The sequence below is a fragment of the Toxotes jaculatrix genome, chromosome 8 (assembly GCF_017976425.1).
Source record: "Toxotes jaculatrix isolate fToxJac2 chromosome 8, fToxJac2.pri, whole genome shotgun sequence".
In the NCBI taxonomy this organism is placed as follows: Eukaryota; Metazoa; Chordata; class Actinopteri; family Toxotidae; genus Toxotes; species Toxotes jaculatrix.
In genome coordinates this window covers 17,947,362-17,969,764 of record NC_054401.1, presented here as the reverse complement: position 1 = coordinate 17,969,764, position 22,403 = coordinate 17,947,362, and the positions used below count along the sequence as shown (strand labels likewise).

The 22,403-nt window shown below is 41.6% G+C and overlaps 2 protein-coding genes and 1 long non-coding RNA gene across 11 annotated transcripts in view; 1 reads left to right on the top strand and 2 right to left on the bottom strand.

Annotated features, from left to right (window-relative positions):
• Positions 1–7,904, bottom strand: part of grb10b (growth factor receptor-bound protein 10b) — a 63,460-nt gene extending 55,556 nt beyond the window's left edge. For 3 of the 5 annotated variants that reach the window (XM_041043777.1, XM_041043782.1, XM_041043781.1), the window contains exon 1: positions 7,676–7,904. The gene's annotated coding sequence lies outside the window, so the exon portion shown is untranslated. Of the gene's footprint in view, positions 1–7,599; positions 7,619–7,675 lie in introns of those variants that run through there. The other 2 variants (XM_041043778.1, XM_041043780.1) reach the window with 2 other exon arrangements.
• Positions 7,905–9,685: 1,781 nt separating this feature from the next.
• On the top strand, positions 9,686–22,199 carry LOC121185737. Its single transcript, XR_005894385.1, has 3 exons — positions 9,686–9,698; positions 16,388–16,390; positions 21,043–22,199. It is a non-coding gene; the product is annotated as an uncharacterized LOC121185737 (long non-coding RNA).
• Positions 13,083–22,403, bottom strand: part of cobl (cordon-bleu WH2 repeat protein) — a 52,356-nt gene continuing 43,035 nt past the window's right edge. For all 5 annotated transcript variants that reach the window (XM_041044114.1, XM_041044118.1, XM_041044117.1 and 2 more), the window contains 8 exons: positions 20,344–20,665; positions 18,785–18,900; positions 18,406–18,597; positions 16,582–18,200; positions 16,221–16,448; positions 15,893–16,009; positions 14,053–14,364; positions 13,083–13,393 (listed from right to left, as the gene is read on the bottom strand). In XM_041044114.1, coding sequence (XP_040900048.1) covers positions 13,310–13,393; positions 14,053–14,364; positions 15,893–16,009; positions 16,221–16,448; positions 16,582–18,200; positions 18,406–18,597; positions 18,785–18,900; positions 20,344–20,665 — 2,990 coding nt within the window. In that variant the 3' untranslated portion in view covers positions 13,083–13,309. The remainder of the gene's footprint in view (positions 13,394–14,052; positions 14,365–15,892; positions 16,010–16,220; positions 16,449–16,581; positions 18,201–18,405; positions 18,598–18,784; positions 18,901–20,343; positions 20,666–22,403) is intronic.

The following is a 22,403-nucleotide window of genomic DNA, read 5'->3' as shown; positions in this document are numbered from 1 at the left end:
CACTGCTGGGTTCATTAACCATAAAACAAAACCCCACAGTTCTTCACGGCAGCATCTGAACACCTCAGCTGCACAGCTGTGTCAACTACTTGCCTTGTGTATATAATTGTAAAATGTGTTCATCTCAGTCAGCTTGAATTCAGCCGATTGGACTGGACACAGCTTAACACGGGGCTGTTCGGCTCTGCTCAGTCATCTTTGGAATGCAGAGAGCACATTCTTTCCATATAGGGTACTGGGTGAAAAAACATGTGCGATATAGCGAACCCCAAACCTCGTGAAATGGCATGCGCTGATTTGTGGGCCAGCAAGGGTGATCAATGGTGATGAGAGAAAGTCATGAACATATGGCAGAATATGTGTGTGTGTGTGTGTGTGTGTGTGTGTGTGTGTGTGTGTGTGCGCGCGCACACACACACACACACACACACCTCTGAACCAGCAGTATTGTGTGTGCACACAATACACACACACGTATTCTGCACACTGATTGTAAGTTTTCTACTTAGGTATCATAAAGGTCAAAAGGTGACTTTTTATGCCTGCAGGGGTCAGGTAGTGTCAGGGAACAAAGTGTTTTATCTGCGACAACCGGGGGTATAGACCTGCACAGGACTGTTTTTTCTAACTCATGTCTAACTCCTGCTCCTGCAGGATTTCCAATCATTACTGCCCGCTACTGCAGATGCACCACCTCGTCAGCTCCTGTCAGGAATCTGATCACCCTTTGATCCCTGATGTCCCCAGTCCCATGGGGAAAATGTGTAGTACTTATGGATTTTTTTTTTTATCATAACTAGTGCCAACACATATGCTCAACTGTTTGATAAGCTATGTTTATAAGTTCTGAACTAAACAGGACGCTGGGAAAATCATACTTTGAAGCAACACTACAGTAGTACTCTGTTTGGATTATAGGTGTCAGTTTCTAATGTTACTGACATTTAAACAAATTTCATGTCACTTGACTTTATTTAATGCCTTACCATATTTGCTGCATAGGATTTGCTGGGAGGTTGCATAAGGTTTACTGGTAGATAGTACTTTTACATGAAAGGGCAAGCCCAATAATAAACAGCCTCTCATATTTTCATATATGAAATTTAATCTTGTGATAATGATGCTGACTATGCGAGAATGAATACGTCCTACACCCGCAGCATTTGTGTTGGGTCTCGTGGGATCTGTGGAATCCCACTGCAGCCTCATCACTGAGACATCACTGAGACACACAAGCTTCACCCCGCTTATCTTCAAATGGCAGAGTCAAAGGCCTACTCCTGCACCCAGGGGGAGCAGTGAGTATACACAACTGTGTCTTCCAATATGTGTGAGTGCATACGTGTGTGCATCTAAACTTACTGTTATTTGGGTTTGTAATAATTCCTTTGAAAGTTTTTTGTTTTTTTGTCTACAGTAAAGCAACAAAATAAAACTCTGACAACCCAAAGGTTGGCCCGAGGGTACCCCATCTACTGGCGTGTGTCCTACAGTCCAACTCTGCTGTAAGAAGCTGTAAGAAGAGTTGACCTGAAACAACATGAATAAACAGCTTTAAACCATGCTGATTTCTGTGGACAAGTGTCAGAGTAACACTACCTGAACAAGAGAAAATTGTGTTGATTAAAAAGGGGTGGCGGTAAATGAATCTCAGTTAAGCAGATGGCAACACAGCTAGCAGCTGGTGCTTAAAGGACCCTCAGCAACTCTAGATACAAATTAGTTAAATCTTTAGTTACACATCCACGACCAGTTGACCAGTCTCAGGTGAAATGAATGTAGGATGACATACGATGTTGGGTAGTCAGAAATACAACTACAAATCAATGCTAATTTTCTGAGGGTTATTACAGACAGCATTAGGCTCACGGGTACTTCCATGGTGCATTGTGTCTTAGTCACTGCCAAAGAAAACATAATCCATCGCATTAAGCCCAGATTTCTGCATACAGTTTGTGAAACACAGAAATGCAACAGGTTCCTGACACCCGTCAGAGCCACACCTGCAAAACTCACCCGAGTCACACACCCCCCCCCCCCCCATGCTGCACTGTAACGCATCAGCAACCCAAGCTTCTCCGCCAAAACCCTCGCCCAAACTCAGCCCCAGCCCCCCGCCTGTCCGACCCCTCCCCTTATTCTGCAGCGCGCCAGTCCAGAACATAAACAGCGTCTTAATTCAGGAAATGGCACGGATCCAACTCTGTGTCTGGGGACTTGTATAGAATCCTTTGACATGAATGTACTGACCGTAACCCAACCCCAAGAGAGGGGAGGTCAATTATTCTACTGTATATGTTTAAACTAGACAGACGCCTTAAGTGAGAATATTTAGCCCGACGCTGTGAGTTATCAAAACTTCCTATGGTGAGGCAGCCTATAGAAAAGCGCTGTGTGTGAGACGGGGGGTGGTATGAGTGGAAAGCTAAGTTGAGGGCTCTGCTGCCTTGTGTTGCTATGAGCTGGAGATTACCCCCACTGATTCCCATAGGCACATTGCTCTATAGGTAACCCTCATAATGCGTGTCTTTTTATACCTGACAAATCATCTTGAACTTGAACATGAACATAGTCTGGCGGAATCATTAGACTACACCAAACAAAAACTGACAAAATACAACTTAATCTACAAATAAATACTTAAACACAATAGTCAAACCTTTAGAATTTACTGTATGCACATGTATGATACTACACTAATAAAAAGAAACTGACGACAGATCAAAACCTTTGGTATTCCAAGAAACTCCAATGAAAACTGCAAATAACTCCAATTATCAACTTCCAAGCTTCTGAAATGAGGGTGTCAGAGAATGTGTGTGTATGTGTGTGTGTGGTTGAGAGTGTGGGCTGGCTGTTGTTTCTGCAGCAATGCAGCACTGAAAGACAGGGAGAGAGAGTTGAACAGAGCATCTCTGTCTTCTGTTATAATCAGCAGATTAGATGGTAGTCACTCCTCACTGGATGTGCTTGTTGCACATGTTGATTAGTCATTAACTGGCAGCTTTCATTATCTGAGAGCAGCAGCGTAAAGTGGGGCTATAAGAGAGGGCCTGATGTCATGCCGGGGGAGGCTGAATAGCACCAGTCTATGAGAGAAAGGCCTTTTGGAAATGTGGACAGTGCCTAATTGGATGAGGATTTCATTGGGCTGCTTGGGAGAACTGGTCTTATGCAATGGCAGAGATGAATGGACAGGGCTTGGGAGCACTGTTTTGCTGTTGGCCGTAGCTGGTAGTAATGATGCCCCAAGAGGGCCACATTAGATGGAATCACCTTCTCTTGACACCGTCTTTGCTACACCTGTTAGTTGCACAGAACTTCTTTAACAGATGACTGTGGCAAAAAGCACACAAACCTGCTAAAACCAACTAATCAAATCTGGGCAAACAGCATCATAACCGGCAGCAAAAGGAAATATCAAACCCAAATAAACCTGACCTTGTAAGTAAAACATTTAACTTGCATCCCAAAAGGGATAGAGTTCTATGTGACCACTTGAGGGGAAAGGGGAAGAGGATTTATTTGACTTCCTTACTCTTAGGAATGCTAACAAACTTGGCTGAGTGAAAAAAAAATCATATTAACAAAGACTTAGCATAAGTCCTATTCCTAAGTACCAAAGTAAAACACTCTAAGCCCTAATCGCTCTAAGTCTGGGAATAATAGTAAAAAACCAGAGGGCAGAAAATGCAAATTATGTATGACAAAATACATCCTTAGATAGTCAAAAGTGCTATATTCAGAGCACGAGAGAGATTCAGAGTGAGGTTTGCACAGCGTTATAATTCAGGCACAGATAAATGCCGGTATTGTTCTAAGTTTTCACATTGAGAAATACTATATTTCTGGAAAAATAAGCCCTTTTTGTATTTGTTCGTACAGTACATTTACCAAAGCCAACTAACCATGGTTTGTTTTGATTCTGCATTGCAGATTTCAGCTGGTAGAGTGAGACACAGTTCAACACAGAGAGAGACAGACAGAGATAAAGATGGTGAAACTAGGAGAGAGAGGCTAGCGAGAGAAAAGAGAGAGTTGATGGGGGCAGACAGTGGGGTAGACAGATGGACAAAGAGACAAAGATAAACTGAGAGACGACAGACGTATAGAGATAAAAGCTAGGCGACGTGAGAGCAAGGGCAAAAATGGTGTATCTATGCATTAGAGAGATCATTTTGTCTGACACATCGCCCCCCGTGCATCCACACCACGTTACCCATGCGGCGCACCTGAGCCTGTGGTCCCTCAGGTGTTCAGTTACCTACAGAATAAAGGCAACATTCTTGCCTCTCACGCAGGCTTGGGTTTCAGCCACATTTGGACCAACACCAGACGGTGAGAAACTCAATCCACTGTACACGGTGGTGGTTAGACAAGCAAGCATTGCATCATCTTAGGTCACAAGTGGCAAGCGGTGATAATCGGGTTTGTACAGGTCCATATTTACAGTATGGGAGGGGGGGAAGAATAATACCACAACTTTTTCCTTTGGCAAAGGTTTAGGTTCTTAGAAATGACTTCTCACAAAGCAAAAACATGATTACTCAGCAGTTATCGTTGAAACACAAAGTACATAAAACATTATTTGAACTGTGATGTCAGCAAGAGGAGGTCAAATTAGTCTAAAGAAATGTTCATTTATGGTTAAGTACCAATTCAAACAGCCCAAGTGCAAAACTTTGTAGAGTTATTTAATAGAAGAGAAGGTGAGTATCTAGAAATGACGCCTGATTATGCAACTGTGTCCAAACTTTACCTTTAACCAGAAAACAAGCAGCAGTCCCTAACATCACTGGATTATTTTGTGACCACTGACAGCCCAGCTGAGCATTTTGTGCAGTTGCTCTGCTTTTAGGTCCACACAGAGCCAGTCGTCTGACATGAACTGTGCTGTGGCCCCCCAGCATGCTTGGGTTAATGGTGTCATGACATCAGGGAGGGGGTATTAACAGTGTATAAGCCTAGACTAACCAGCGCTGAATGACTGCTGGCTGACGCAAGACCCAATGGAATGCTGCCTAGAACACGACCACAAGCTCTTATACCACCAGTACCAGCTAATAGGATATCTCTGTCACTTTTGCCCTTGGATGGCAGCTGAAACTGAATGCAAACAAGCAAGGGCTAGGGGAGTACACAAGTTTATTGAAAATGAGGCTCAAGTTTTGGTTATGCAATAAATCTCTGGGGCGACCACTGCCAAGCATACAGTAATTCAATCAATAACCAGTCAAGTAGGAGCAGCAGAACCAAAACGCATTTTAGATTTTTAAAGAGTTTTGCAAAAGACAAAAAACATGTCTGAATCCTAGAGTGAGCTGAGTATAGCTTATTGTAAGTATAATTATGTGCAATATGTGCAGTCAGCAGCCTTTTGGCAGCCTGTAGCCTTGCAGAGTTCATGCCCCGTCATGCCTGTGCTTACTGAGCATGGACTTGAAATAGCAGGACTGGTGCTGAGGGGGTGAAAGAAACCGCAGCTCAGGCGGTTGCCATGTACACAGAGATGTGACCACAACATAATTAAATGAGAGAAAGCAGGAAATAATGGGCAACGGCAATGAAAAGAGAAATCCTCTTTGGTTATGAACGGGAGGGTGCAAAAAAAAAAAATGACATGCTTGAAAAGACACGGGTATAGCATGTTTTAGACAGTATGTGGCAACAACCATGTGATCAAACTACTTCATATTCAACCACACTTAGAGGTTAACATGGAGAGAACAGTGCATGTGTGCAGTATTTAAGTGCTCCACTGTAAGCTGCCAAGTTTAGTGAAATATCAGTGGTTGGCCAGATTGTGTTTCACTTCAGTGACTCCAGAAGGTTTACTGACTGTGCTTTGCTTGCCTTAATTCTGAAAGGTATTGAGGCTAAATTTAAGACATACTAATAAATTTAAGTACACAGGATTTTAATCCGATAGTAATTAATCCAATTAGGGATGAATAACAAAGTCAAAATGCTACATGCACTCTAAACCATCACACCTAGTACTATTATCATAACTACAGCTTGGTTTCATCCAGTATTCATCACAGAAGTCTCACCTATGGAAATGGGGGCTCACTCGCCTGAGCAGCTGACAAATTTCGGTGTATTCCAGTTTTTTGAACACTCAGTTAAGACTGTTATCTCAAGGTTTCAGCAACTTTCCCCCTTGAAATATGCATTGGCAGAATAGATTTTGGACCCATTACCTACAAAATCTCACCATGTGCATCAGTCTCCTTCCAGTCTAACCCCACATTCCCAGTGAGAGTCCTGATCTGCATTCAAAACACACAGGCCAACGCTGATAGATCCCAGAATCATAAATTTGGGTGGTTATGCAACTTTCTAGCAGAGACCACATGCAGCCAATAAAGAAATTGATTTGGACGAGTGCCCAAATGACAGGGCAGATTAGGCTATCTGTGAAGAGTTGCTTTGTTAAGACGTTAGCACATAAAGTTAGATTAGATAATGATCCGACTCTCCCTGACTCATTTACCCTTTCTCTGTCTATTAACGTTAACTTCGTTAAACACAGTTTCTCAAAGCATTGTATAACGGAGACAAAATATTGCATTACTGACTTGACAACAAAAGCTGAAGTGGGCTTTGAGAACAAATGTCACAATGAAACAATAGAGGAGTATACAAGAGAGAACAGGCAAGTGGAGCATCTGCAGTTACGGTATGCATTCACAGTACGGGGCAGTAGCTTTAGTGAAGGCTTGAAGATGAATGAATAGGCCGTGGGTTTCCCAAGGATTTTCACATCAAGCAACCCACGTTTAGTAAGACTTCCCAACACACTCCCTCTGGGACTGTTTTTGCTATTATAGCCTATTGATTCAGTACTATGGACCTGCTTAACAAGTGCACTGATAACTTTTTACAGTCAGCTTGATGATTAAGAAAAAAAAAACTTCACCCTCTTATTGTGTTAAGTTACAGTGGCTCTTTGCAATTCAACAATTCCTCACTTTACTGGGGACCCCCTGGAACCCACCCAAGGACCCCCTGGGGGTCCCGGGAGCCCACTTGGGAGAACCACTGCAGTAAGACTTCATGAGTATGCCTGGGAAAACGCCTCTTTCTCCCCCTCCCCACCCCCAAAGCAAACGCTGCCAAAAGGATAAGGCGATAAGGCGAGACTGGCGAAACTCTCACAGAATTGAGTTGTTGGGGGGGGCTGGAGTCCTACTGGATAGAAAGTAGGCTATGGGCCACTGTAGACTGCTGTTACGCAACTGTAAACAGGGCATGTTGAACCACACTAAATGTTAGGAAAGGTGAACGAAAATCGCACAAGTTTCAGGAGGCTTATCGGCACGCGTACAAACCCCGGAACAGACTGGGGTGTCTCCGGCGGAAGCTTCCCACCAGTAGGACTACCGTGAAGTAAAGTGTAGTTAGATGCAACAGCGCGATCCGATTAAATAAACTTGTTTTCAAAGTTCAATGACTACGCCGCTACGTTGTCAGAAAGGAAGGCATGGACCCAGGTCCCGCAAAGCGGTTTTACGCGCTGTGCGAACATGTGTTCCGACCCAGTGTGTGTGTCATCACAACAAGCACGTTCAACTTTTATTTCACGCGCTTACCGACCTCTGTCCGTGGACTTTCTTATTCCCCCAAACACTGAGCGTGAAACCTGCTTCTTCACCCGGTAGCATGCACTCACCTTACAGCCAGATCAGTTGAGACAGGAGACGAGACGCTCAGAGAGAAAAAAAAAAAACACCCAAAAAACTAAACGTAGAGAGGCGGTCTGGAGATGAAGGGGGACACTCGGCAGCGTTAGATCAGGCCACGGTGGTCAACATTCCCGGACTGGACAGATAGACAGAAGCAATAGAGGAGGAGGTGAAAACAGTGGCTGCAAAGACTGCAGGCAGCTCATCTCATGCGGCCGGGGAAGACACACACTCACACGCACACATGCACACATGCACGCACACACAAACACGCGCGCACGCAAACAACCCCTCCCTTTTAGACTTAGACCACGCCCACACGCGAGGGGTGATTAATGCGGCGTTCACGTCTTATGGGAATAAGGGCGTGTTCAGAGGATTCCGCTTTTTTTTCTTTTTTTGAAGAGCTGTCTCACTGGCATTTTGAGCTGTGTTTGTGTGTATGTTCTGTCAAACACAGAATCTGTATAAAGGAGGGCGTCTCGGACTGTATATAAATACAAGAGTTTTTAACAGGTTGCATGTTCAAGCTGTTGCTCCTCTCACACCGTATAAAGACAGAGGCAGTTGCTCAATTATTGCTCCTAAGTTGTTTCTAAGCTGTTGCATCACCTCGTGAAAACTTTTAAGTCCTGCCATCCTCCATTAATCTTTCGGATCTGAAATAAACAGATTTGTAAATGTGGTGTACAAACGGTAGAGGATTTAAACACTGCTTTAAACGTTTAAACTGCTTAAGTTCATGCCTCAGCTTCCCATACTTTTGGAGACAGGCAACTATACTTTTATTATAGTTAAATCCTTTGAACATTAATGCAAAGGCACCCTGCATGACATTAGCAACATTTAGAGTTTGATGATGTGTCCATGTTTAAATATCCATTTTAAAACTGGCTATTCTATATTACTTTAAATGTATTTAAACAGGGGGCTGTAAGGTACACCATTGAGAGGTTCTTGTCTGCTTGTTTCCTTCCCTTTCTTGCCACAGAACATCAAGGATGTATAAGTAAGACATGAAATATTATGTGCACTCTCCCACCAAATGGAAGTGTTTGATGTTCAGTATAGATCTGTATACGTACTGCTGTTCATTGAGGACTATGTGAATAAAGAAGCATCAAACCACTTCACTGACTCTGATGCATTCCACACCAGATGTTCATCAGTGGATAGTTCAAATTCAGATTCATGGACATTAAATATGGCTTTGTCTTTCTGTGGATCTGTATTGAAGTAAATATTGTGATATTTAACAACCATTAAAAATTCTTCTTATTATTATTTTTCTGGATCATTATATAGTAGGATTAAACGGCTTGTTTCCTCTCTGCCAAAGGATTCTGCCTCTAAACGGTGTGACACACTGTTAGAACAATGCATGTACTGTACTGGCTGTAGTCAAGGGTAAAAGTTCATATGTCAGTGTTATGGATCATTTCTAAAAAATACGTTTCAGGGCCAAAGTGGTCACATAGCAAGAATACTTTTATGGTACACCATGAACCTAAAGTTAAGCATAACGCTGCGCTTTTAATTAAAAGCCCTGCTCTGACAAGCACAATCAGGAGTAAAAACACTGGTAGATGTGAGGTATGTACATTGCACAACTGGGGGTCAAATCACATTGCACCAGAGTTGCCTTCCTGCCAATGTTGTGTTTTTATCCCTCTGAGCCTTGTAAGTGTATTGCATAAGACCTTCTGATGTTTAGCTAGCTGAGAGCAACATCAGGAGGTGTACATCCAGCTCATGGGTTAGTTTAGACAGTTAACTAGTCTAAAACATATAGATATTTATAAAACATTTACAGCAGAAAGAGTGATTGTGCACCAAATGCAATGGCTTGAACTGAACCCCACAGCCCTGTCAGATAAAGCTCTGCCTGAGGCTGCACCGACACCAGGGATAACCCAGCACCTCAGTTCATTTTTCATTCTGCCTGGGATATTTCAGACTTGGATTAGCTTAAGTGATGGGAACACACCATGGGAGTCTGAAGAGCAAAAGGTCATCAGTCCTGAGCTGTGTATGTGTGTGTGTATGTGTCTGGATCGGGACAGCAGGAGACCTACACTGTGTGCCCTCAGTGTGTAAACACAAGCTCAAAGAACAGACATTGTGCAGCCATGGCATCACACACATACAAACAAACACACATCATGTCACTCATATTCAGGGTGCCACCATGCAACAAAGCATTCTTCCTATGAGACACATTATGTTGATTTCACCTCATCAGACATTCCACATCACACAGGTCCTTTGTTAAAATTGATTGATCAGATACATAGTAGACTACCCAACATCAGAAAACAAAGTCAACATAAACCCCTGCTGATAGTCTGTGTCACTGTGTCCATCACTCATAAGTCGGGCAGTCAGGACTAACAAAGCTGTGTAATATAAGCAGAGACAGTTGGTGAATGGCTTTCATTGAAGTGTCTCAAAGGACTATGGATGAATATGCTTTTAGTAAATGCTGCCACAGAGGGAACTCAGCTGTTTTTATATTATTTAGTGTTCATTATTTCTTAAGTTAAAAAAGGAAACATATCCCTCTTCACACCAATATCTAAGTAACAAAGTGATAACATGATTTTATTAGTCAAACTGATTGACATTGTGATGTGTAACACCCCTGCCTTAGGCCTTCATTTGAAACTGTTATGGCAACAAATGCAAACCAGCCAATAAGGTTGGTAAAGGCCTAACCAAAACCAAACCTAACTGGATTTATTTCTGTTGTATGATGTGGTGTGATCTTCTGGTAATTCTCGATTCAGAGGTTGTTTACGTTGGCAGGACGGTTAAAATGGTTTGGGAACCGTTAACACAGACTCAAGCACACGTACACAACAAAATATCATTCACACCCACCCACACACAGAGACAACCACCCACCCATACACACCCTTCAGAGATTTGTAAGGCAGATTAGAATGGCTGTAGAATGAGTTTTAATTTTGACCCACAAAAGAGCCTGTGGTCCCTGCAGGAATTCACAGCTCTCTCTGGCCAACGAGGGCCGAGATTACCCTTCCGCACTCTCCGGCTCACAGTATTTCAGTGCTTGAACTGACTTAGCATCACCCCACTACGATCAGTGAAGTCCATGAAAATGAGACCACATCAGTTCACATTTTTCCTGTTAACCCCTTTCTTTTGAAAAGAAAACAAACAAACAAGTATTTCTTAGTGATGGACAAGAGGATAGAAACAACTTATTCAACTTGTTTACCACAGATTATTGGCCATAGATCTAAGCTTTATTTGCTGATATGTACACAGTGTATTTCCATGTGATTTTGCAGCTGATGTGGATGTTTGCATTATTTGGTTGCTTCTGACGGGAGACAGAGGGTCACAATGACCAGTGTCTCAGGAATCAGGAATGCAGGTTAGGTTCAAGTTCTGTGAGAGTCATTTCGTGGTACCACATAGTGATGAGTCAGGGCGATGAACTGCTGCCCGGAATAGTAGCTCATCTGTGGTGTGGCGGAGGGAGAGAGAGAGAGGTTACAATATATTTCATAAGGACAGCAGGATGGCCACAGTCTTACAGGCAACCACAGTGCTGGGAATGGCACAGGCACATCAGAGTATTGCTTTCCAGGGCAAGGTTCACACTGCCATCTGTTCACTCTAACGTTTGGCTATTTGAGGGGAAAAATGAGTCTTTTTGATATGTATAATTTCAAAAACAACAACAACAAAAAAATGGCAGCAGCAAGTCAGTTTTCTCTTGATTACAAAATTATTTATTGAATCAAAAATTAGGTAGGCAAAAATAACTGTGCAACCTCCTGAAAAAAAACAATGTGCAATTAAAACTTAAAAAGCAATAGCTTATAAAATTCAAAGCTCTAAATGAAATCTATCACGGTGACGATCTTTCTTTAGTTTACAAAATATACAATGCTACAATGTGCTGTAGGCTACTGTGTATAGATGAAGTCATCCAGCCTAAATGAAATAACTCTTTCTAGTTAGAGAGAAAAGGAAAATAGAAAAGTTCTTAAGCTTTTCACTCTCAGGATATAACATACAACAGTAAAAACATTTTTTTAAATGTTTAAACTGAGTATAAATTAAAATAAATCTCTACAAAACTAAATCAACTCCCTTTACTCATATTTATCTCACAATACACAACCACAAGCATTTACACCTGAACATGGATGCTCTAGGTTGTTCTTTATTCTACAGCTTCAGTGTGGACATCCTGCTTTACCCATAACTATACCATTTAATGGTAGTTGTCCACTCTCCCACTGTCAAACATAACTACACCACACTGTAAACTTTACCTACAGAGGAGCAGAAAGAAACACACTAACATTTGCCTAAACCAACGGCACAGATAACCTAAACTTCTGCTTTGCTATCTACTTTTTTTTACTTAAATATCCACTACATATTGGTAGTGACTTGTTGATTATTAAACTAATCTCTTTGCTCATTGTGGCATCAATCATTGATATATTTTAATAATAGTGCTTCAAAAGTATTGAAATGTCAAGGAAAGGAAAGGTTCATCTTAACATGTAATATATTAAACATAAAAAGGCATGGTCAATCATATTGCACCTGTACATATATAAGTTTCTTCAGGGCACTGACCATGTTTGACAATATCCTTAGATTATAAACAGCAGCACAAATGAAGGTTAGAAACTAAAACAAGAATATAAAGAGCTAACAGGCACTATTCAGTCATTACCATCTTACTCCTCAGAGCCAGGAATTGTAGATGTTGGCATCATAGACCAGATCTGGGTAAAATAATATATTTCTTAAGATTTCAATAATCTTAAATTTGTTAAACAAATATTAAGCAGTCCAAATCTGGAAATATCATCAGATCCAACTTACTGCATCCCTTATAGAATTTTTACAGCAAACATCATATACATAACACTGAGCAACAGTATAAGGCATCCATGACTTACTGTGGTAAAAGCAAATAAAAAAGATCAGAACAAAAAAAAAAAAAAAGAAAAAAAAATTACTTAAAGTAACATTAAACCATTTAAATTTGCTTTCATTGGCACATATTTTGTACAGCGTTTCAGTTAAAACTACTGAATTCAAGTACACATGGCAAGATATGTTGTGGAACAACACTATGTTATGAAGAAGAAGACAAACATTTTCCAGCAAGCGACTGTTAGAAGCTGAGAGATCTGACACTATGGATGGAATTAACTGCAAACCTTTCACCTGTGACACCTTTATCAGACAGATGTTACAGGTGTTTGGCTACTAACAGAATAAGATTCCCCTTGCAGCAAGAAATGTTTAAATCATCTCCCTTTTATCTATCTATATATATATATATATATATATATATATATATATATATATATATATATATATATATATATATATATATATATATATATATATATATTTTTTTTTTTTTTTTTTTTTAGTGGATAATGTAAGTGAGCTCCCTAAGACTGGTAGTGAGCGATGTGAAGTTCAAATAACATTCACTCAAAGTATGACTGAATCCAGTTTTCTAAATGTCTGCTGCAAAAAAAGTATAATGGCAAAAAGCAAAAACCAGAATGGAATTTGATCAACTAATCCTTGTTGCGAGGATGTGAGCTTCCCTCTTACTGCTGGGGGAGTGCTGAGGAGGTTGCTTTGATTGTTCCCAGTCTCCCATTCACTTGGACCGTCTTTGTGGGCACAGCAACCTGGTTAAAATAAACACAACATGTCATGTTTGTATTTCTACACTTTGGTCATAACAGGAATAATAGTTTGTTGCATGCTAGAAATAAAATATCAGGCTCTGTGGTTTTGTGGAGCCTAAGTGGATACAAAAGAAAAAAAATGCTTAAACTGAAAACATGTTATTTGTTAATTTTGTACTTCACCAGATCTGAAAGAGATGTGGTCAACAACTCCCTGATTATTTTTCTTATTGTCTGCACCCTAACACTATTCACTGTTCCTGTCTAGTTTAAATTATGCAAAAATAAGAATTCAAAATTGCTTCATGTTTCCAGCAACTCTAGTTTTACACAGCAGTTGACCTAAAACTGAACTTTTATCTTCTTGAAAATGTTCATACAGCAGTATAGTATAACTCTCAGATGAATCTTTCTATGTGTTATGATCATTTCCAGTTTCCTGGCTGCCGCAGCACAGGAGAGCTTTGTTCTGCCAACGATGTCTTCCAATGAGGCAAGAAGTGGGAAATCAGACCAAAGAAGTGAGAAGAAAAAGGAGACAGGTTCAAATCATATATTTTTCTGTTGCTATCATGGGACATGTGTTAATGGTGTCAAGACTTCTGCAACAACTTTCACTCTGTGGCGTAAACAGATGCTGTGCTTTTCTCTCTTTGTACCTTTTTTAGTCTCTCAGCAGCGGATCCAGAACGAATGGCCTCCAGCATAGCCTCCCTGGCCAAGGCAGGGTTCATGGGGGCGTTAGCGCTCAGATTTGTCACAGCACTAGGCTTACCCTGGGGCAAGACAGGGGGAGGAGGTGGAGGTGCAACCATGGGTGCTGGTGGTGGTGGAGGTGGAGGGATAAAGGCAGGAGGTGAAATGGAAGTCAAAGAGGGAGGAGAGGGAGAGGAGGAAGGGTCTGCACTTCTCTCCTCTTCAGAAGCCAGCTTCCTGAACCTCTCAAGCTCATCTGCAGCTTCAGATTTGGTCTGCAACACACAAAGGAGTGAGACAGTGGTAACTCTAGACACATGAACACAGGCAGGAAGCCAGCTGCTCTCACATATGTGTAACTGAAATCACACTCACACTGACCTAACACATAAGTGCATCAAACATCGGCCTCTGACACAAACAAACAGAGATACTCTTAACTCAAAACAAATTCCATTCTGTTCTAATCTTGTTATACACATTCACATTTATATGATTTTATCTTATTTATTGCAACTCCATTGCACACGGGTATTTCGTTTTATTTATTTATCCACTTTTTTTTTTTTTTTGGGGGGGGAAGCACAAAGTTTTTGGGACAGATTTAGTCATGCAACATTCCAGAGATTCCTGTTCTGGTAAGGAACCTCCAGAATAGAACCGCAGATGTTTCAGCTACAGCAGCACGTTTCCTGCCCCTTTCATTCCACATGGGTCCTTATATGACAGCAAACCACAACTCACAGTCCACACAGAGGGAAGGAAATAGACACCCATGCTTGCATAACTTGATTCATACATGGTTTTGTGAACTGCTAACTAGCTAACAACGCAGACGAAGAGAGACATTCACATTTCCTTATGCCATTCAATTACAATAGGCACAGGTGTTTGTTTTTTTGTGTAAGAAGTATATGAATATACAGCCACACTAGCAGCTCTGTGAAGATGCACCAAATGCTACAGTAAGCACAGCAACATGCTCACAATGACTAGGCTGACCTGCTGATTTTTAATAGGCATAATGTTCATGTTCACTGTCTTTCTGTTAGCATTCTGCTAACATTTGCTAAAATCAAAGTGCAGCCGAGACTCATGGGAATGTTGTTAGTTATGCAGGAATATGATTATGAACCATATGCATATTGGAAAAAAAGTTTGACCTTATGGTGCCGCTAGAGGAAAGCTTTCCAAGAGTATTATTCATTCATCGTGAGGGGACCATGAACATATTTACCAAATTTTGTGCTGATATAGAAGATGATGGAATATGCTACTTGATAGTAGCAACACGTTTTCTACTATCTGGTGGTGCTAAAGGACAAGTCAGGGAATCACCATAGCCACTAGGATTCATCCTCTTGGGACAGTGAATATCTGAACCAAATTTCATGGCAATCCATCCAATAGTTCATTTCAAATGAAACCAAACATTTCAACCACATTATGGCACTTAAGGAAAAGTCAAGGAATCACCAAAGGGATTAGAATTCATCTTCTGGGGATCATGAATCTTCAAACAAAATTCCATGGCAAGTCATCCAATATTTGAGATATTTCAGTCTGGACCCAAGTGGTGGAATCAATAACCAACCAACACTGCCGCCCTAGAGCCCCACAGCTTGTTCTGCTAAAGAGAACAGCATTGTTGAGATGTAAAAAGTCATGAACTTATAATTATTTGAGGATAAATGTGGATACATTCAAGGAGCCATTCAAGCAAGGTTTTTATTTACCTGCCACCCCATCTTGATTTTGACACAGTGCAGTGATATTACATAAATAGTTAGACAAGTATTTTACCTTCCTCAGCCCGCTGGAGTTGATTTGGGCTCTAATGGCTGCCAGAAGAGCAGACCTCTCATTCTCCTCCTCAACATAAGATGCTTTCTTCATGCTGCTGGGACCAGAAGTGGATATCTAATAATAAAAAGAGGAAAAATCAAAATCCCCTTCTTGTCTTCGAGCCAACAGTAGCCAACACAATAATATTCTTCCAAATTTAAGAAGATACTGTATTTCTATCACTGGTAGTGACGTGAAGGCTATCTCATAGTTCTCTTCCAGCTCACTCTCATTCATTCATCCATCCATCCATCTGCATGCTGTACTATGCTTATCTTGAGCTCACCTTTTTGAGCCTGTCCCTGCCTCCCCCTGTCTGGATTGCCTCCATCAGGCTGCTGTGCAGAGATGTCTCTTTCTCCACAGATCTACAGATAACTGGTTTGAACTTTTTAACAGGCCCAAACACTGTCACCGGCTGTGATATATCATCACTGTCTGACACTGTGACAGAAGGTTGTGGTCTCGCATCAGGTGTTGGATCGGGGCCTGCCTTGGTCATGTCTCTTGTGTTCTGAAGACAAAATGTGGAATATTAAGAAGTACACCGTAATATACAAGAGCAATTTTATGGTTAAAATCCTCCATGGTATTTATTTTTCAAGAGACCCAAGACATGCAATTTTTATAATTGTGGTTTTACTTACACTTGTCTGGCCTTGGGATATGGTCTTTGGGGCTGTGGGTGGTTTGGCAGATGAGTGCAGAGGACTGCTCTGTGCAGGGCTGGGGCTTCTGGGCCAAATATTTTTAACATTGTCTCCGTCACTGTCGGCGGTCACAGTTATCTGGGTGGGGCCACTAGACTGAATGTGCTTATTCTTGGCTGTTTCTGTTTCCAGCGTATTAGAGCTTCCTTTGGTGGATCCAACACAAGTTCCAATTCCTCCCCTGTCCAGTCTCACTTGTCCAAAATCTCTCTGGCTATCTGACACATACTCTGGGGAGCTCATGAACCTCACAGGACCAGAAGGGTTGGGTGTAGAACCAGAGTCATTCTCCTTATTATTTGACAAAGATGACTGGAAAGATTGGTGTGGATTCACTTGTATGGACTGGGTCGATCTCTGGAAGTTGATATTCTTTGTTTTCACAGAAGCAGAGGAGTCAGGGGTGTTAGGGATGGAGTTGGGTTTAGCTGAGGTCTTTGGGGTGTATTTAGTGATGGCAGATGCCATGTAATGGCTTGAGGTTCGTCTGGATGGTTTGAGGAAGGACAGGTCTCTTTTCAGGCCTGGAAGGAGTGAAGGGGGAGGGGCAGGTTTAGTACTTGGCTGCTGGATGTTTTTGGGCATTGACATCTTGTTCTCCACCTCTACCGGCTCCTCCTTTGCAATGTGGATGTCTTTCACTAATTCTTTAGCTTCTTCTTTAACCATCTCTATAGGCTGGGCTCTCTCTGCAGGTTTATACAGCATACTTTGTGTTGTTTTCAGGCACTCTGTGTTACTGGTCTTCCATGTAGTTTCTGGACTTACAGTTGGAGTACTTCTCAGGCCTTCTGTGTTCTCCTTATTAATCTGACCTTTGCTGTGTGGCACAGCAATTTCCTTCTCGTTCGAGCTCCAAAAAGCTTTGGCTTTCCCAAGAAGAGGAGACCCCTCTCTGCAATTAATCCCTGACTCCGATGAACCACCAACTTTGTTCCGGGAGATACCCACTTTCACCATGTTTCCTTGATCGTCAATCTTAATGGCGCCGGTAGTTAATGTGACAGCTGGATCTCTTGTAGCAGCATGCATGACAGAAGGTTTGGGAGGGACCACGGTGAAAGTTTTCATACCGAAACGTGATGTGACATTGCGAGTGATTTTTCCATGTGAAGTATTAGAGCTAGAGTTATTTTGGTAAACTTTGTGTGTCTCTTCAGCTCTTTCTGTAGACACTGATCTCTGACTGGTTGGTGGTAGAACAGGTTTCTTCTCTTGATAAGACTGAGCGTCACTTTTGACAGGATCTGGTTTGATCTCAGTGCCCTTGCTCTGTTTCTGCATGTCGAGATTAGATTTCACTGCAGATGTTTTTCTTTGTTTATCCTCTTTCACACTGTTGGTATCACTGATACTCATCTCTTTAATTTTTGTCTGAATGATCTCTTCTTCCTTTTTATCATTTATAGATCTGTGCTCCAGTGACTTTCTGTGCTGCTCAGGTTGAGACGGCTGCTTAGCATTTGCACTGCTGCTTTTATTAATGTCAGCAGCTGTACAAGCATTGTTGTTTTTGTTCTGTGGCTCTGTGCTGGACTGGCGACAAAAACCTGAACCTGTAATAATAAGATGGGGTAAGAAAAATTCATTATTTAAAAACAATATGTAAACAGACAAATAATTCGAAAATACATATTTTTTTCACTGTATTGTATTGATACCATTGATCTGTAAAGCAAAGCATGAAATTGCGGACTCTGGCAAGGAAATATCAATAAAAATATCAAAAGTACTGTTGTGTTGTTCTATTGTTTTTCCTACCTTTGCTGCCCACTGACTCAGTCCTGTTAAGTGACTTTGTCTCATTTTCTGCAATGTTGCGTTCATAGTCCTCCAGCACTTCATCTATGGCTGTGACTGGCACATCCATGTCCACTACAGACACTGGTACCTCATTACTGTCTGTGGACATGGTATAGGGAGTCTCCTTTGCCGAGGCAATATCTATGTGGTCTGGAAAAGTGGAGCAGAGAGCCAGAGTGTTAACACATAATATTTTGGTACTTGGGGAACATTTGGATTTGTATTTGTAAGGAGGCAACAATGGCTATTAATTATTGTTTGGAACAGTCGCTTACTGTGGACCACAGTTCGACAGCTACACTTCACTAAATCCAGTTTAAGATTACAGTTGCATCACCTGCAAGGTCTGCTTCAAAATCTGCCAGAGTCTGATGGAGCTGGGCTGTGAGCTCTGAGTCTTCATAGCTGTCTTTCAGCTTGCCTGACTTTGCCTTTGGGCTGATGTCATTGTGCCTGAGGATGGTGCACAAAAATATGTGTTAAAAAGACATCTGCAAACATACATGTGTAAAAAACCACATAACATTCCATCATATAACAAGTCTCATAATATCTGCACATGCAAAACCGCATCAGTACATAGGTGCAGCCATCATACAGCACCCTTTATGATTCCATGGTTTTTATTAATAGCAGTCATCAACAGCTGTTATGAATCACTTATTTGATGATGGCGTTACATCCAGCACCCTTCCCGTTACTAAACTGCCACAGAAACCAAAAGGGTAAATGCAGTTCATTAGTAGGAGAAAGCAAAAAAAAGGGTGTTAGTTTTAAATATTTTGTGCTTGTTCAAAGTTGAATTTTATTTTTACTGGAGCCTGTTGGCTTTGACACATGCAGCAGTGAAGATATTATTACCACAGTTCAAACTTCCTTCACTCTCTTCAAGGGTTCAACAGAGCATTCTCAAGAGTTAGTGGTGTATTAGCCATAACAAATTGCAATAAGGAGGCCAAGCCAAATAGAATTTGTCTTCTAAGAGACTTGGACCGGTCCTCTTTTCCTCAACGATTCTGAGAAAACAAGGGTATAGTGCTTTCCTGGAATACTGAGGAGCCAGCAGCGTCAGGCCAGACTCTGGATTCATAAAGTTTCTCTCAGTGAGAGCATAGATCCAGGATCCCTGGTCTGGGCACATTACCATACACATTTCACAACAACTTAAAAGGCGAAAAGTGATCCAGGGCAGCATTTATTTTGCACAAAGGCCTTTGAAAAAGGGCCTAGAACCATAACTATGAAAGCGAAGCACTACAAGTGGAGGGTGCCAGCTTTGGCTACAACTCAAATATAACACATGGTGAGAGCTGCTCTCGGTTATTACCACTAGCACACAGTTAAAAACTGTGGAGACTTTTAAAGTTGGTTGAAAGAGTGATGGTTCACTCCTGAGGGAAAAACACAGGTGCAAAACTAGACCTGACTGCCAAAAGCAAGTTTCCAACCGAAGATTTCAGTGCAGCTTTTGGTTATCAGTGGTCAGGCTGGCCTCAAGTAGACAACAAGGTGAACAGCACAGTCATTATCTTGGCTGCCAGGAAACTAGGATCAATTAAAATGGATTTAGAAATAAAAGGGGACAGCAAAGATAAAGATCTGACAGAAGATGGGTACAGGTTGGAAAACGGATGTGTAAATGCTGGGAAGCATGAGCCCAGATAAATGAATGAGTAAGGTAGACACTTTTCCCCTGAGGCCTAAGCAGCCATGCATTAATGAGACACACCTTCTTAAATGAGGCTTTAATCATGTTGTTGGACGAATAAAACATAAATTATGTAGATTTAAATAGAGTATGATTGACTTAATTGAACTTCCTCCCTCGCTGTTGTTTTCAGCCACCAATCACTCTACATCAGTGTGTCATCTATCTTTCTATGACTTCCCCTCTACCTGTGTCTTGATCCCCAGGTGGCACATCCCTCATCACTGTCACTGGAATTGTCCCGTACTGGTCCCAGCAGTCTCTCTCCTCCGCTTCCGCTACTTCCATCCAGAGATAAACTCCCATCTGGGGATGTGGACTGGGTGTCAGATGGAGAGCTGACCATGCCTGAGTCCTCGCCTTCTGCCATGCCCTCTGAGGCCGCGTAACCCTGGTCAGGCAGGCTGCTGCCACCACTACTGCTGCCAAGGGACAGAGTTTCCTCCTCAGGTGTTTCAGTTTCTGGTTTCTGGCCACTGGCTGCGGAGTTCTGCATTGAATGGAGCCAGGCTGGTAGAGGACAGAGGAAGATCTTGGCGTCAAAATTGGCTCTCATCACTGTTCTTTAAAACTGTGAGTAACTATTAGCAACAATCGATTTCCACCAAATCAGAGAGTTTCCAGTGGCCTCAGGTTGTGTTTAGTGAAAGTAAACAACTGAGAATGGGCTTATATTGGGGTAGAAAATTACATTTGCCAAAATCAGACATCATAGAGGCCTCTGTTTTTTTTACTCATGCCATGCATTAAGTTCAAAAAACTTTTAGGCCTTATTATATTTTTCTCAAATTCACAAACCTTAAAAGACTTCTAGATTAATACTGAGAAAAAGAACACAAATCATGAGGACATTTGTTTGAAAAGAGGCAAAGGATGCAGGGAGGGAGAAGGGAAAAAAACAAGTATTTACGTTAGTTTCAACATTCATTCAGGCACCACACACACACACAAACCAGAAAAAACACAAGCCAAATATACAAACACAGGCCCAGAGCACAACCACCTGTGGCTTGATAAAACAGCTTTAATGATGTGTGGGTGGACTTACTGTAAACAAACCCTTTTAATTAGATTTTTACAGTACTGTTTTAGGTTCCAGTGAAAGACAGTATTGCTTCATACCCTCTCATCTCTTTGGTACAGTCATGTTCTGGTCAGTCCTGTGGGTTTTGGAGAAGTTATTTAGTCTGTCACTGATCTCATTGAACTCTAGGCCAAGAGAATAAAAATCAATGCACCATTTGTTAGGCTTCAGCAGCCCAGCCAGCATGCATAGCACTGGGAACTCTACAGGGGATTCTTTAAAATGAGTTTAACAGTAAGTGACCTTGTTAGTGATACCAGGTGTCTGTGAGTGTGTGCATGCATTTGGGCACATATTGTGCTCTAATATGTCTTCTTATGTGTGCGTGTCCATGTTCGTGTGTGTGTACGTGTGTGTGTTTGTGTGTACTAGTCCTGACAGTTTTGGGCCTGGTCCTAATGGTGTGGAGAGAACAGTCAGTTCCAGGAGATGTGGTGATGACTCACAGGGCTGTCCTCCCAGCTCCTTCCCAGCAACAGCTTAGTCATGCCAGCTACAGCCACAATCAGTGCACACACACTCACACGCGCACACATGCACAGGCAAGTGCATGATGTATACACACTGTCTAATGCTCTCATATGTTTACATAAGTATAATGCATGCTTGCATTACAAACACACAAGTAAACATCCACACATAGCTCTCAAACCTCTAACTCAGTATGACCTTAGGCGCATGCCTCTGTTAAAGCCAACCAAAAGGCGTCTCCATTCCCGTGCAAATCAGTACTCTGACGTGTTACTTATCGAAATTTAACCTTGGCAGTCCATGCATGATCCAAAAACAAAAATCCTTTATTCTTCTTCCAGTCTTCAGCTGTTTAATTGAAAAATGTCTTTCAAACAAATATTTTGTCTTTCAGTCACAACACAGATAAGTGTGTGTTCATTAGCACAACTCTACAGGCTCCATAAGTACAAACCCACATACTAGGCCACACATTTTCAGAACTTAATGGCTTACAACTTGCAGAGGATAAATTACATTTTACATAAAAATTGAATTACTTTTTTTTCCAATCAGATCTGCAGCATACATTGTTAACCAGAGCTAAGAATGAAAGGTCTTCATCTCAAAAACACAAAATATTACTCCACTGAAAAATGACTAGATTCTCTGACACCACAATAGTTGCTTTCATACAGTTCAGAAAAAGTCATA